At 36.9% G+C, this 15,291-nt stretch overlaps 1 protein-coding gene across 4 annotated transcripts in view; it reads right to left on the reverse strand.

The window, feature by feature from the left end:
• The window catches only part of LOC136848279 (uncharacterized), a 48,980-nt gene that overhangs the window by 8,840 nt on the left and 24,849 nt on the right, over window positions 1-15,291 (reverse strand). For 3 of the 4 annotated variants that reach the window (XM_067120663.1, XM_067120664.1, XM_067120666.1), the window contains exon 2: window positions 1,943-2,030. In XM_067120663.1, coding sequence (XP_066976764.1) covers window positions 1,943-2,030 — 88 coding nt within the window. Of the gene's footprint in view, window positions 1-1,942; window positions 2,031-2,638; window positions 2,765-15,291 lie in introns of all 4 variants that reach the window. The other variant, XM_067120665.1, reaches the window with a different exon arrangement.

Here is a 15,291-nt window from a genome sequence, read left to right on the forward strand (position 1 = left end):
CTTTTTTTTTTTTTTTTTTTTTTTGTCATCAGTTTTGATGAATTTTATAACTTATCACTACTGTCATTAAAGTATGGCATCAAAATTTGTCTATTAATGTGTGTTATTCATGAAGACTGTGGAAATGTTCTTAGACTGATAAAATTTCTCCTCAAAACCTGGATCTGATGAACTCTATTGATATAAATTATCCCCAAAAGCAAAGCAGTTTTTAAAGGAGATCAAATTGAAAAGATACGCATCGGCAAAAGGTTACGGGAAAAACCCAATTACTATGACAAATGGAACCTAATAATACTGCTGATGTACATTATACTTGGCGTTGAGTGGGGATAACATAGTCATTTTCGGTCAGACTTATTTTCCCATTACGGAAAAGTTCCAGACAGAATGACCTAAAAGAGTGCTACGTCATTGCACGAGCAAAAAAGTACTGGACCTGCAAGACCTTCCGTATTTAAGTTAGACTCCAGTCTTTGAAACTATGAAGACCCCAGGACAGCCTTCAGCACTCTAAAATAAACGTATTAACTAAAACAAAGGAGACATAACTGAATGTGTGTCACAACACCCGTTAGAACTGGGGACTTTTGCCCTTTAATTCCTTCGTATTCATCAAAATGGAGTCAGATGCTCCGTAAACCCAATCCACACGCTCTGTAACCCAATCCAAGCTGTAATGTGCACTTTACAGCCTGTAACCTACAGAACTTTGGTCTTGGGTACCTATCAACGATTACTATTCAGCAAGTACTCAGGTAAATGGGTTTTTGGATATCTTCCCAGATGGACCAATAGCCTATAAGATGCATTAGGCCAATTCATATATCCTTAAACAGGATGTACTTCATATCTAGTGCTGCACACAAGTGCAATTTATATGCAGAACGCTCAGTATTACAATTTCCTTTCTACTTTGCATTACAATCTGCATTTTCTACAGAACTCTGTGCACTGAATATACCAAACATTTGGCTCTTCCATTGCCTATAAACAGGATCTTTTGGCATACTGACGACCTGGGTACCTTGGATAAAGTTGAGTAAAACGTGATCTTCGTAAAGATCATGACAGGAAGTCTACTGTAAAAAAAAAAATAAGAAAAAAGACTAAGGCACAGAATAGAAGGTCTCGTTATTGACGAAAAAGTTAGAAAAATGTTTAAACTAAGAGACTCGCCCAGTAACCCAAATGAGAGCCAATAGAAGGGACTCTGAGGATAAACAAGAACAATGTTGATGATGCTGATTACAGCACCAGCCACGTTGCAGAGCTACCGATTGCATATGAATACCAAATTGCATTCTACTGATTCACGTAAGAACTACGTTTGTCATTCTTGACACTGTACGTCCCCACAGGATCTCAGGCGGGCTCTTGTTAATATGTTTCGGACTACAATTAAAAATGACTTCACAAAAAGGCAGCTTTGATGATTAATGGCAGCGTGAACTAAGCAAGTAGAATCAAACATCACAAAAGTTAGCGAATGTCATTCGTGAAAATTCGCAGATATTGTTATCGTGCCACTGTCAGCCAAACACAGGAAATGGCGTGAAAAAAAATTCAGTGTCAGATAAAACTTGACTTTAGGCGATTCGTATAATGTTAATGTTGATCTGCATGACGGAAACAACATAAAAACAATAATTTGGGATTACTGACTGAACGATAAGACAAGAAACCCAAAACGACCCAACTTGACTTAAACTGACCTGAATTGAACTTGACTTAAACTGACCTGAATTGAACTAACTACATATCGAGTCCTCATTAGTAAGATACCATAATTTCGGACAAGGGTAAACGAAATCGACAAACCAGACAACAAAAATGTAAAAACAAAAATAAATAAAATGATTATCGACGTCATAAATGGCAACTTGACTGCACATCAAGTAAATATTTCATCAAAAATAAAAACAAATTGTGTTTTCCTCACCAATCCAACGATGCCGATGGCCAGAGAGCCGGTTCGCAGGCTGCATCCACAGCAGCACTGGGTCAAAAGGCATTTGTGTTCCCCCATTCTGCAAAGAAATAAAAAAATCAGTGACAGTAGTAATGATGATGTTAATAAAAGAACATTTTAGAACAGCTAAGGCTTCTTGCAATGAAACACCTAATTATTTAATAGTTATAATAATTAATTACTGTTAGTTATAGCCATGATTATACAGAGAATACATTTTAGCATTAGCCACATGTAAACCTCCTGCCCCAGGTGGGATATAACCTGACTTTTTTTTTTTTTTCTAGAAAGAAAGCAAATTATTTCAGTGATTTTGCCATTGTAATTGGGTGGGTGAGATGGTTGGGGTGGTGTTGGCTACAGGCCCAGGTGAAGCTTTGAAACTTTCGTTCTCCCTCAAGGTTCTACTGGGCTGCTAATCTCAAAGTGTATTCTTTGAAATGATCGAAATAACATTAAGTCAAAATCCGGTTTAGAATTTAAGAATAACTCAAGAACAGAAATTGAATGCCACACCAATAGCATAGTCACTATTATTGCAGTTGTTGTAACAGAATACATTTAGCTTTGCATTTTTCCCAACCCATTTCGTCATTAATCGAAGAAACCCCTTAAACAGTATTTATTCAAGGAAATAATAAGTAGAAATTGTGTCAGAAATCTTACATGCGATGCCACAGGTCCTGTTGCACTCATACACATATACATCTACGTATCTGCTCACATCAGTGAAGGACCCCACCCAGGACAATATTTTGTGTATCCATGCTAACAAACAAACTGGCAAAACCCCTGAAACCAAAATCATAACATCTTTCAGTTTTGATGTCAGAAGAAGCGAACGAAATGTTGAAAACGTTTCCACGAAAAATCATAGGTAACGAAATAATAAAGCGAAAAATTGAAAAGAGTGAAAGAAAATGCTGAAACGTTTGCAAGAAGATTCTTGGCAAGCTATTATTTCACTTGCGCGTTATATGACTTTATTCTTCGTGTCCATCAGACGTCCTAGGCAGCACCTGCCTCCAACTGACTTGTGGCTTAAGGATATGACATGCAACCTTGGGTTGCAGCTGGGTTCAAGAGTTGTAACTGTGCTTGAACGTCCTCTGAAAGCGAGCAAAATATTTGATGAATTGGCTTATTCAACACGTCTGTGACATTGCTTTGCAGTGCGCCCTATTTTGAAGACACTCGGTGATACAGAAATACTTTTCTAAAGCAGTGAGAGACTATTCTGATACCTGATCACTTCTGATAACTGGTCCACCAGGGTTCGGTTGAGGATTACCTAACGCTTTGCAGCAGTAACATTAATTTTCATCCGTCTGACCACCAGTTAATGAGTCGTTGCATATGTAAACAGAAGCATAACAGAGCTTGAAGGACAGGAGGCACTAGGTGATCCATCAAAGAGAGAGAGAGAGAGATTTTTCACCTGAAGATTTATCCGAAGATTGATTCCACCCTCGAGGATTACTTCGTGGCGGCCGTCCCCTCCGGAGAGAGAGAGAGGGAGAGAGATTATGTATAGAATAAATCAGAGAATTCGACAGAATAGTAAAAGAGATAAAAATTAGTAAATAAAATAGTAACTTAAAGATATAAATTTGATTGATGTAAATATTTGGGTGGGTCCTTTGTAATGCGCATACTGATCCAGGTATGGTAGCCAAAATCTTAGTATTGGATAAGGTACTGAATAAAAATTTCACAGACAGAAAAAAGTAGAAAGGCAGATAATTAGGGATACATAGGATAAAAATCACCTTATACATTACTAACGACAGACGAAATGCGAAACTTTCCAATCTGTTATGATTGGTACCTATGTCGGTCCAGAACAGATAGACAGTGGAAAAGCGATGAAAGTGAGACCAATATGGCGGACGTGACTGGTAATGAGGGACACTTGGGCAAGAAAACTTGTGCAAGGAAGAGAACGTGACTGGTGACGTCACCATCCAATATGCACACCTGTTACTCGTCTCGATTTAGTTATTAATCATTTACTTATAATCATTCGTATCACTGTCTTGGCAGACAAGAAGAAGATGGTGACATACTCCTTTAGTTATTTGTGTGTATGTATAAAATATAATTTCTGTGTATGTATTTATGAATGTTGCTGTGATCTAACCGTAAATACATTTCTTGTTCGTAAGAAGTTTGCTCTCTTTCCGGGACCATTGCATCTTGTTTTTTCTTCCAGAGAGCAAACCGTGTTTCCTGTCACACACTCACCTACTTGCACGCATTCATGGAGAAGGCTTCAGGCGTTATCCATACTGTTACAGTACTAATTCACGGACGACCTTGTATATCAGTCAACTATTCAAGTACTGTCTATCAATCTATCTATATATACATACACGTGTACATATATATATATATATATATATATATATATATATATATATATATATATATATATATATATATATATATATATATATATGTGTGTGTGTGTGTGTGTGTATATAATGTATATATGTAGAAAAATATGCTATATATGTAATAAACTGTATATAAATAGACATATACATACATGTATATATGTATATACATATTATAAATATTGCTGTTCGACTCCCCTTCCTTGCCACATAGGAGAATAGTGAATTAAATTTCTATTAAAGCTAAGGCGGGAAGAAGCAGATGTTCGCAAACTAAGATAGCCAGCCGACCGACGGGTGGGAATTTTAACTCAGTGTCATAAAGAGGGATAGGTTTTGCTAGGCCAGACCTTAGATATACTGTTCCTAAAACCTACTTCTCTTTGACCTATGTGCTGGTGAGCCTTTGTTATTTTCCAGACGAGAACCCGTGACCAAGTCCTAAGTAGGCTTTCGGGGGGAGAGCGTGAAGACAAGCCACCCAAGTTAACCCCACATCCCCAGACTCTAAGCCCAATTTCGATCATGACCGGTCGCGCTCAGGTCTCTCTCTGAACACTCTTTTGTTTCTCCCCCTTTGTCTCTCTCCATCACGTGGGGCAGTTGTTATTCCAAAAAGACCAACGAATAGTAATGGGACTGATCACTGCATTATTTAACCCAGCGGTAAGTCGGGATTGTGACAATTACTCCCAGATCTCTTTCCCTTCAATTAAATCTCTCATTTTCCTTGTTCAAATTTTCATCTCTTAAGCAATCCCTAAATAAGAACCCCCTGGTAAAGCATATCCCATTTATGAAGTCATATATTAAGTGCATTCATTGTTGTCTAGTGAAATCACATAACTTACCCTCCATGAGGTTAAAAGTACTATTCTTGATATAAGACTCATCACTTGTGATTAATTAATGACGAGTGAGAGCTTCTCTAGTGCAAGATTGTTATCTGGATACCTATTTTTCAGACGTGTGTATACCTTGAGACTGGACATTCCCTCTTGCTCGGAGAAGAATCCGCATCGTTAGTGCCAATAAGCCACAGTTCAACGAGCACTGAATTCAGATGCATCATCGAAGCGTTTGAAGAGGCTTATTAAATCTGTTGCGATCAATACGTTTTAGCATTGAGGTATCTGTCCTGTTTAGGACTAATATTTTGAGCTGCTGTTAACTCCTGTAAATAATCCATTTCCTTTTATTTTACTTTTGTTGGAACTAGTTTTCCAGTAAGTTTACTTAATTAATCCATGTGGTTGCGTAATAAACTTCTATTTTGTAATACTAGTTTTCATCTGGTGACCTCATCCATTTCATTATGTCCTTTAGAACTTTATTTGGCCTTAAGTGGCAGAAGTACGTGGGTTTTAGGTAAAGCAAGGTGATATAACTCCAATGAATTAATTATTAAAGTAAATAACCGACCGACCCACGTAATAATATATATATTACATATATATTTATTGTATAGATATATATAAATATATAATACATATATATGTGTGTATGTATATATAGGTGAGGAAACGGTCCATCGACTATAAGGAGTAAATGGAAGCAAACGTGAATATTCTTTCTTTATTCCTGAGAAGCTTATCTGAAGAGAAAAATAAGTATAGACTGATTCAAAGTCTAAATAAAAAGATATTCTATGTAAGTAATGCCATTGACTTCAATAGAAATTGCATAAGAGGGAAAATGCAGTATGCCCAAATAGCATATATATATATATATATATATATATATATATATATATATATATATATATATATATATATATATATATATATATATATATATGTGTGTGTGTGTGTGTGTACATATATACATATGTGTATATACATATACATATATGAGTATATATATCCAAATGTGTATATATATATACATACATATTTTAACTTTATCATATACACAATTGTTCTGTGCATTAGTACAATTACTAACAGGAATTCATTCAAACTGGATGGTATCTAGTGGAGATATTTATTCAAAAAAGTTACAAGCTTTCTAGGACAAACAGTCCTCATTCTCAGGTATCCGTACAATGACCAGACACGTAGTCCAGCAGTATTTAAATCTGTGTGCTGGGTCTTTAATCCTGTGATTACCCTCCCCCTCCTGTATGACCCCGCCCTCATGACCGTTCCTTCGTCCAGGTGTGCATGTCCCGTGCGACCTCTTGCGTTTTTGTGTCTCCTTTCCACTGTGGAGTGTACAATTTTTCTTGATATGCTGTCTGCAAAGCCCGCTCTCGTGTTCCCTGCCATTTTGTTGTTAGTGCATGTGATGAAGGCATTCACTACAACCAGTCTGGCTGTTTTGTTAGTGTTCCTGTACAAAAAATTCATATTTTCCCCAGTCTATTGTGTGGTCTTTTTCCCAACAATGTTTGGCAACTGTCGATGTCTGATTATAATGTTTTATGTTCTGTATGTGTTGTTTGCTTTGCTCTTTTCAGGATTTGCCGGTTTCACCGTAGTACCGATTTTCACAGCCTAGACACGCTGCCATATATAACCCCCCCTCTTATCTCCCCCTTCCCTTCTACCAACTTTTTGTTTCTAAGTATTTTGTTCCTAATGGTGTTTTTGTAACTACCTATCAATTTGAAATTATCTAGCTTCCTGTTGATGGGTGTGATAGTGTTGTTGTCCGGGTCTGTGATTATTTTCTTCCCTACCAAATGTTCCTTTTCTATCCCTTCCCTCTCCCCAAAATAGTTTTTTCTTGCCTTGATGTGTGCCAAGCTCCCACCAGTACTTAGGAATTCCTGATCTCCTAAAACTCTCCCTCGGGTATTCCAGCTCTTCATCTAAGAATTCTAGACTGCAAATCCTTTAAGCCCTAATGGTCAACCATGTCATTACTCCCATTTTTACTTCTTTCATATGACTGAAGAACATACGTATGTATGAATTGGTGTGTGTCTTCTCTCCCTGTGTACCTGGAATTTTAAATTTTCCCCTTCCCTCTTTGCCTGGACATCCAAAAAAGGAATTTCTCCCTCCTTCTCTCCTTGTACTGTGAACTTGATGTGTTCATTTAGTTTATTTATGTTTTCCAGGAACTTGTGTAGCTCTTCCCTTTCTCCCTTATAAATAAGCACGATGTCATCCACGTATCTTAGCCATTTTACGATATTTAAGTTCCCTTTATTTAATTTGATCCACTTCGTCCGTTTCAAACCATTCCATAAAGATATTTACAGCTTTGTAAACATTAATAATGTAACATTTCGAGTGAAACAGGAACATTACATGAATACTCATTGGGAACGCGAGTGAAAAACAGCTGTGTTATTTTTAGGTTAAGACTGCAAGAGGAGAAGAGACCTAAGAAGGGTAAAGTCCTTGAATGAACGGCGGAGGAACGAGGGGCCATATCGTATGACCCCCTGACTATAGAGGGCCATATACAGCAGAGGGAACCTACTAACAAACCCTCTTCTCTCATTGGTCGGTTGGTTTCTAAATCTCTACCGTGTAGCCCTACAGTAGGGTTCGCGCCTCCCTGGGAGGCTCCATCCAGTGGCTTACCGGCCTCCACTCCCCTGACCCCTTCTATCCTCTTCCCCCCTTTACGACCCTTCATTCCCATAACATTATCTGCGGCTTTCAAGTGTAGACATGGGCGTGCGTGTGTGTACAGTATGTGTGTGCATGTGTAATTTGTGCATATGTGCTTGTGTGCATTGTGTGTTTATACACTCGTTGGCAGGTGTGTGTAAGATAGAGAAAGAGAGCATTTGTGAAATTGCCATTTTCATATTTCATATAATATCTCATCATTCAAGTTAACATAGTTTTCATACTCAAATATAAATATATATATATATATATATATATATATATATATATATATATATATATATATATATATATATATATATATATATATATATATATATATATATATATATATATATAAAGCAAATGGTAAGAGAATATAATCACAATGAAACAACGAAGATGGACGAAAAGCAACGTTTCAAGCGAGCGAGGTGCATACAATATACTGTTCGAGACATACAGACAATCTCATTCACCAACGCCGCCGTAAGACTTAGTGATGCACTTCAATGATATTCGGATAACAGCACATGTGAAGAAGAGGCTACAGACTTTTTTTTTTCTTCTTTTTTTGCCGGTGAGGTGCCGGTAAACCTGGCATCTTTTTGAAGATCTGACCTCTGTTGTCTACTTTCGGTTATTATTCTTAGTTTTCTGTCTTCTCTTTATCTTGCTTTTCGTTCCGAGGTCCATTCCTTCACGCAAGGAGACTTTTCGGTAATGTACATCTACATGTACATATACACACATACATATATAATATATATATGGTGTATGTATGTAGTTATGTATGTATGTATGTATACATGTACAGTATATGCAAGAAGTGCGAAATAGGAAATGAAACTAAGATGCAAAGTTCTGTGATAAGAAAATGAGTCATGAATGGAGTATGCAATGGATGATGTTTACAGTTGATGCCGTGCTCGAAGCTAGTGGTGAAGTTAAAAAGTGTTGGCAAGAGAAGAAAAGTAAAAAATGTGCCGAAGTGTCTTCGGCGCAATCGAGTTTTCTGTACAGCCCCTACAGCGTATAATCAATGCCACCGAAAATAGATGTCTTTAGGTGGTCTCGGTATAATGCTGTATGAGCCGCGCCCCGTGAAACATTAACCACGGCCCTGTGGTGGCATATCCTACTGTATCGTTGCCAGAAGGACGATTATAGCTAACTTTAACCTAAAATAGAATAAAAAAAAAAGCTATTGAGGCTAGAGGGCTGCAATTTGGTACTTTTGATGATTGGAGGGTGGATGATGAACATAACAATTTGCAGCCCTCTAGCCTCAGTAGTTTTTAAGATCTGAGGGCGGACAGAAAAAGTGCGGACGGACAGACAAAGCCGTCACAATAGCTTTCTTTTACAGAAAACTAAAAATTGAGAGCAAACGCGAGCTTGATGAAGGTTATGAGGGCAAATGAAAACCAGGAAGACGGAGCAATGAATGCTAACATAGGAAGGAATGGAAGCGGTGTTTAAATGTCACGCAGCGGGTGATGGCTGTATGAGAAAAGAGGCGACTTACGGGATAAGCGAAACAGTGAAGACAGTAGCGCGTGTGCAAGAGTTTGGGAAGTCTTAGAATGTCTATGAAAGCAAAGGTGGGAATTGAAGAAGAGATGGTTGAGACACCACTTTATGGAGAAGAAGCACATGCTGGGATGAGTTTGCTAGCTCCATGACCAGCCCAGTGGAAGCACTAAGGATTTATGTACCAACAGTGTTTCGCAAGAAATGGCCAGCCGATGTTGCTTTATTTCACTGATCGAAAGACTAGTATCCTACCGACCATACTGCTATCATTATTCATTATAATTGATATATATATATATATATATATATATATATATATATATATATATATATATATATATATGTATATGTATTTAGTGTGTGTGTGTGTGTGTGTGTGTGTGTATGTAAGTATCAGTTATATTAAATAAGGGTAGTCCCGTGAAATAAATTCATTACAAAACACGTTTGTATTCCATAAGCGGAAGTGGGTCGCGGCAACTGGAGATCCACGGAGCACTTGAGCGATTTTTATTTCCATGGGAGAAGCTCTTTCCTGGCTGTCTCCTGTAAGACTAGCCTAATTGATCAGAAAGACGTTACAAATTGACGCCAAATTCTCATTCTAATGAAATGGATGCTATTTAGAACTCTTAATGGCAATAAAGAAAATCTCGCCTAGTTTGTTAAGAAAAGGACAATGAATTCACTCATCTCATAATTTTGATAAATACAGTTTATATGACTTGACAGTAAGGTTTTACTTCATGAAACTGGATGACTCACCTTCATTTATCTCATCACAATATTGTATTTATGGGGGTAATCTGGCAGAAACCATGATATACACATATAGTGTGTGTGTGTGTGTGTCTATATATATATATATATATATATATATATATATATATATATATATATATATATATATATATATATATATATATATATATATATATATATATATATGTAAAGTATCATTTAAACTGGATGGTATACATAATGGAGTTTTTATAAAAATTTATAAGCTTTCTTGGACAAACAGCGTTCCACATTATAAATATACAGGTAGCAATACGGATGTCTTGATAATGCAGACTGAATAAAATATCTGCTGGTTTCCATCCAGTTTGAATCAGGTCCTTTAGTATTCTACTAATGCACAGAACAATTGTGTATGTGATAAAGTTAATATATATATATCAGCCACTGATATATATATACCTATATATATATAAGATATATATATATATATATATAACTATATGTGTGTGTTGTGTGTGTGTGATTTACTTAATATATACATATACGGTATATAAACATTTATATTCGTGTGTATGAAACAACAGCGTTCCACTTAAATATACAGGTAGCGGTGTCTTTGATTAGCAGACTAACTAAAATATCTGCTGGTTTCCCAGCAGCTCTGTCACTGTCAAGTATGTCTGATTAAGTGACTGACTGAAGTAGCTGATACCTTTGCTACAACTCAGCCACTGACGCCAGGCCAACCTCCACGAATAAGATAAGGAGAGAGAACAGCATGCAAAGTGGTCCTGCCTGAGCAACTGGAAGAACGTATGCGTCCCATCTTCTCTCCTCGAGGAGACTGTTTGTGGCAAAATCGGGCAATTTTCTGTAACCGCTGACAATTGCCTTTATTGGCCGAGCCTTCAGTTTTAAACAATATAAATTCTAATCCCTCTCTCTTAGGTTCTTTTAGAGAGAGAGAGTTAATTTGCAGCATCTGGATTAGGTTATTTTTAGATTCCATTTCTGAATTTGTTTTTGAAAATAATCAGAATTACCCCAGTGGAAATCAGGAACGGGTGCGTGGAAGTTAGTCTTTGGTTACCTCTGGCCGTCGATTTTATTTGAGACTTCGTATCATTTCATTGCCATAGTATATTGATTGACGTACTACGTATACAGAATCTAAAACTTAAATGCTCCTTCTCTTATTTTACATTGCCTTGGCCTTCTGGTTTTGCAAATGGCATTTTTACTACCAATGTTATCACAGAACATTCCCAGTATTAATAATAAAAACCAAAATATATTACCATAAAAGTACATTTGCCAGTAAATCGTGAAAACAGTAGACAGCATTATTTCATACGTAAGAGTATAAATGAGGTGAAGTATGCCACTTTAGGTGCTGTATCTTTACATCTTTACTAAGGCTCTGTGATGCAATTATGAATGAAGAGGAAAAAGATAAACGCCCGTAAACATATTTGACTCTTGCTTTCCGCATGCTTTGAATACTTGGCCTTGAAAGAGAATGCAATTAGACCAATGAACAATTTTTCAAAATCTTTCATATTCAAAACCTAATTATTCCTAATGTAACTCATTTCAGTTTCCGGAGAAAACAAAGTGCTAAAAAATCGACAACGCAACCTAAAATGTTTGTTCTTTAAGAACGACGTTGTTGAACTCTATATAAGAAAAATACAGGAAACTTCGTCCTTCGGAAGCACGTTAATAATTCCCCTTGAACCCCTTGATTGTTGCATAGCAGTGTTCTTATTTCAGTCACAGAATCTTGCCTATACATGTATTTTTCTCCACTTTCCTATAGCTACAAACATGAACAGCGGAGAGAAGCGAAGTAACATGGCTGGCAAAGCGAGGAGACATGAGCGCCAACTAGGCAGCCCCAATGAAGTAGTATGAGGCAGCAATTTTCAATTACAAAAATGGCTCCTACAATTATATGACAACGAGTTATTTCATTCAGTTTATCTTCACTTTAGAGCATTCATTTATTATCCATCCCATTAAAGGGTTTATCAAATATACTCTGTATTACCTATGTAAATTTAATAAATTTATTGACAAGTACTGAGAGGACTTTTAAATCAGCTGACTGGAGGATTTCTTCTTATTTTTCATTCGTAACTCCCATGCCCTGCCGTACAAACGTCTTTCTAACGTGTTTCTTAGCCGTAGACCTGTCTGCTTCATTATGAAGGCCAAAGGTAATCGAAATCTCTCCCTCCTCAGCATCCGGGATATGACTATAAACTGTAATGACCGTAGCTCGTGGAAATTAGGCTTTGATTCTACAAAGCAAAACCGACAAACATAACAATAACGACAACAACCAAACCCTGGATGATAGTTATCCTGCTGCCGAGGCTTTGACAGCAATTTTCCAGCAGTAACAAGAACGGATAACCAAAACAAAAAGCTCTGGATACAAAAGCTGACAGAGTAAATTAAGCGTGACTCATGACTGTCATTAAGTCCTATTTGCCAATAGGAAAATTACTCTACTGCTGCCGAACCTATTACAGTTATGCGTGTTCATGTAGTGTAGCCAGTCAGTATCTATGTAAGACTCTGTACACTTATGTACTTATACATACAGAGTATTAATTCAGTGTAGTGTATATGATCTGTAGACAGAAGTAATTGTAAGTATAAGTACATATAATATGTACGTTTATATACTCAATTCACTGTACGTATGAATGAACATCTGTGCTCATCAGAAATAGCGTGTGAGTACACTTTCTGATGCTCATGCATATTCCACGTTGCTTATCAGGGAGTTCGTGCGTAACTTGAAAACATTCTGTCAATGAGGGAATTAAAATGTATTTCTCCGCCACCACGCTCTCATGCCCAGGGCACTCATCTTCTCACTTGCGACACCAGATGAAATAATGATGATCTTTGACTTCGTCAGTAAATTCACATCCAGGTCAGGTCCATGAGTTTCAAGTCATTCGGCTTTTTAATAGCGTCCTCCGCATTCACAAATTTGTGGTGTATATGGTAATAGTACCAGGGTTGCCAGATGTGAACCTAGCTAGGAAGCCAAACAGCAATAGAAAAAAGCCAAATTTTTTTTACATAATTATGATTCTAGCCAAATACTTACATTACAAAAAAAAGCTCCAAATCCTCTGCGGAAGTGTCGTTTACATCAGAAGTGGAATCCTTAGCATAAACTTTCTCAGAGATAAAATCCTTTATCATTCTTGGAGACACCACGAAGTCTTTGCAACATTTGTTTGTGAGCAGTAGCTCTGCTCTTATTCTAACAATAGCATCGAGAAGTTTTAGCTGCATTCGGTTTCTGGCTTTTGTTTTTACAGATGTTACAAGCGAGAACATTCTCTCGACTATAGCGTTACTCACTGGAGTTACTAAACATGTAAGGGCAAAAGTGGCTAGTTCTTTAAAAGCTTGATGCTGAAGTACACCAATCCAAAATTGTTCAGAGTCTGCAGGGATTCCATGCTTTTAAATGCAGCCTCTTCTTTCCAATCAATAAAGGGCAATTTTCTGTATTGATCTTCAATTACATTGATATTGCTTTCAGCAATGTTTAAGAATGATAATTCCGAAAATGCTGGTCTTGAAGCTTGATTCAAAACTACCCTGGGGTTTAGTTTTGCCAGATCTCTAAAAATATCACTTGTCGAGGGAAGCCTACTCTTTACTTGACTAAGGGCTTGTAACATAGCCAGACATCTTTCTTTGACATCCCTTATTTCTTTTAAAGTTTCGTTTGTATTTTTCCTTTGCTGGAACTTGCTACATTCTCTTAAGAATTTTATGCCAAAATCAACTTTATCAATATGTTTTTTTTTTGTCCATTAATATCATACAATCTGTTGTGAAGACTTTTGTGATGCAAGAATAATTCCTGGTGTAGTTCATGGGGATCGGCTTTGGTTCGCTGAAAACAGCGGTTCAGTCTTTCAAATTCTTGTACTAATGGTGTTGCAAATTCAAAAAAACAAGTAATTCTTATGATCAGACAGCATGTCTCTAATCATTTTAGCTTTGTATTTTACATCCAGCTTTAATTTGTCTAGTTCCGTGACAGTGAAATAAGCCTTAAGCTCCTCCCAATTCATTAGTATATTGAACATACCTTTCCACGCACAAGCCAACGAGTAAAAGAAAGTTTCTCAAAGGGGAGAGGAGCAGTTCGTGTTTGTTCAAATTCTGTAACTGTATTCATTACTTTGAATAACTCCTTATATCTCTCTCTTCTAATTTCACTGTGATTGAACCACTGAGGGATTTCAGATAGCAGAAAACCTATATTTGATGGCAGCTTTGAAACTGCATTTTGAATGCATAATGCCAAAGAATGACAGATACATCTGAGCTGTACACAAAATGGAGAAACTTGTTTTAGCCTAGACCATACAGAATTATTACAGCCAATCATGTTTGCAACACCGTCTGATGCAAATCCGATGCAGTTTGAAAGAGTTTGGCCACATTTGTTAATTTCTTCATCAATCAAATTAAAAATATTCTCTCCAGTTGCCTCATGCACTGGAAGTAACCCCAGAAATCCAGTAGAAATTTCCTGCCTCTGATCACTCAAATAACGAACTAAAATGCACAAGTGTTTCTGAGTGGAAATGTCAGTAGATTCATCAATGATGATTGCATACTTTTTGTTTTGAAGATCTTTAATAAGCTCAGCTTTTAATGCCGGCGAAACTACATTCTTTATTATACAAGAACATTCAGTCCTCTGTAACCTTACGTGTTCCAATGTACTACCTTTTCCATGTACTCTCATTATCACTTAAATGGTCAATTGTACGTATTGCACAATGGCAAGTCATACTCACAGCAATGTGAAGTTCTGCAGTTTTGAGTTTGTCATTGCTTTGAATTGGGGTACGTACCACACTGAGGCGAGTTTGGCCTTTAAATGGGATTTTCTTACGATGCTTCTCTGATTTCTCATGATTTGCGAGGTTGCTCATTCTTGGAGCAATATTGCAATGACAAATCTTACAGTAGGCTGAGTCTGATCCATCATCTGATTTTTTACCCAAACAAAAGTGTCTTCCCATTT

This window comes from Macrobrachium rosenbergii, chromosome 2, assembly GCF_040412425.1.
Source record: "Macrobrachium rosenbergii isolate ZJJX-2024 chromosome 2, ASM4041242v1, whole genome shotgun sequence".
NCBI lineage: Eukaryota > Metazoa > Arthropoda > Malacostraca > Decapoda > Palaemonidae > Macrobrachium > Macrobrachium rosenbergii.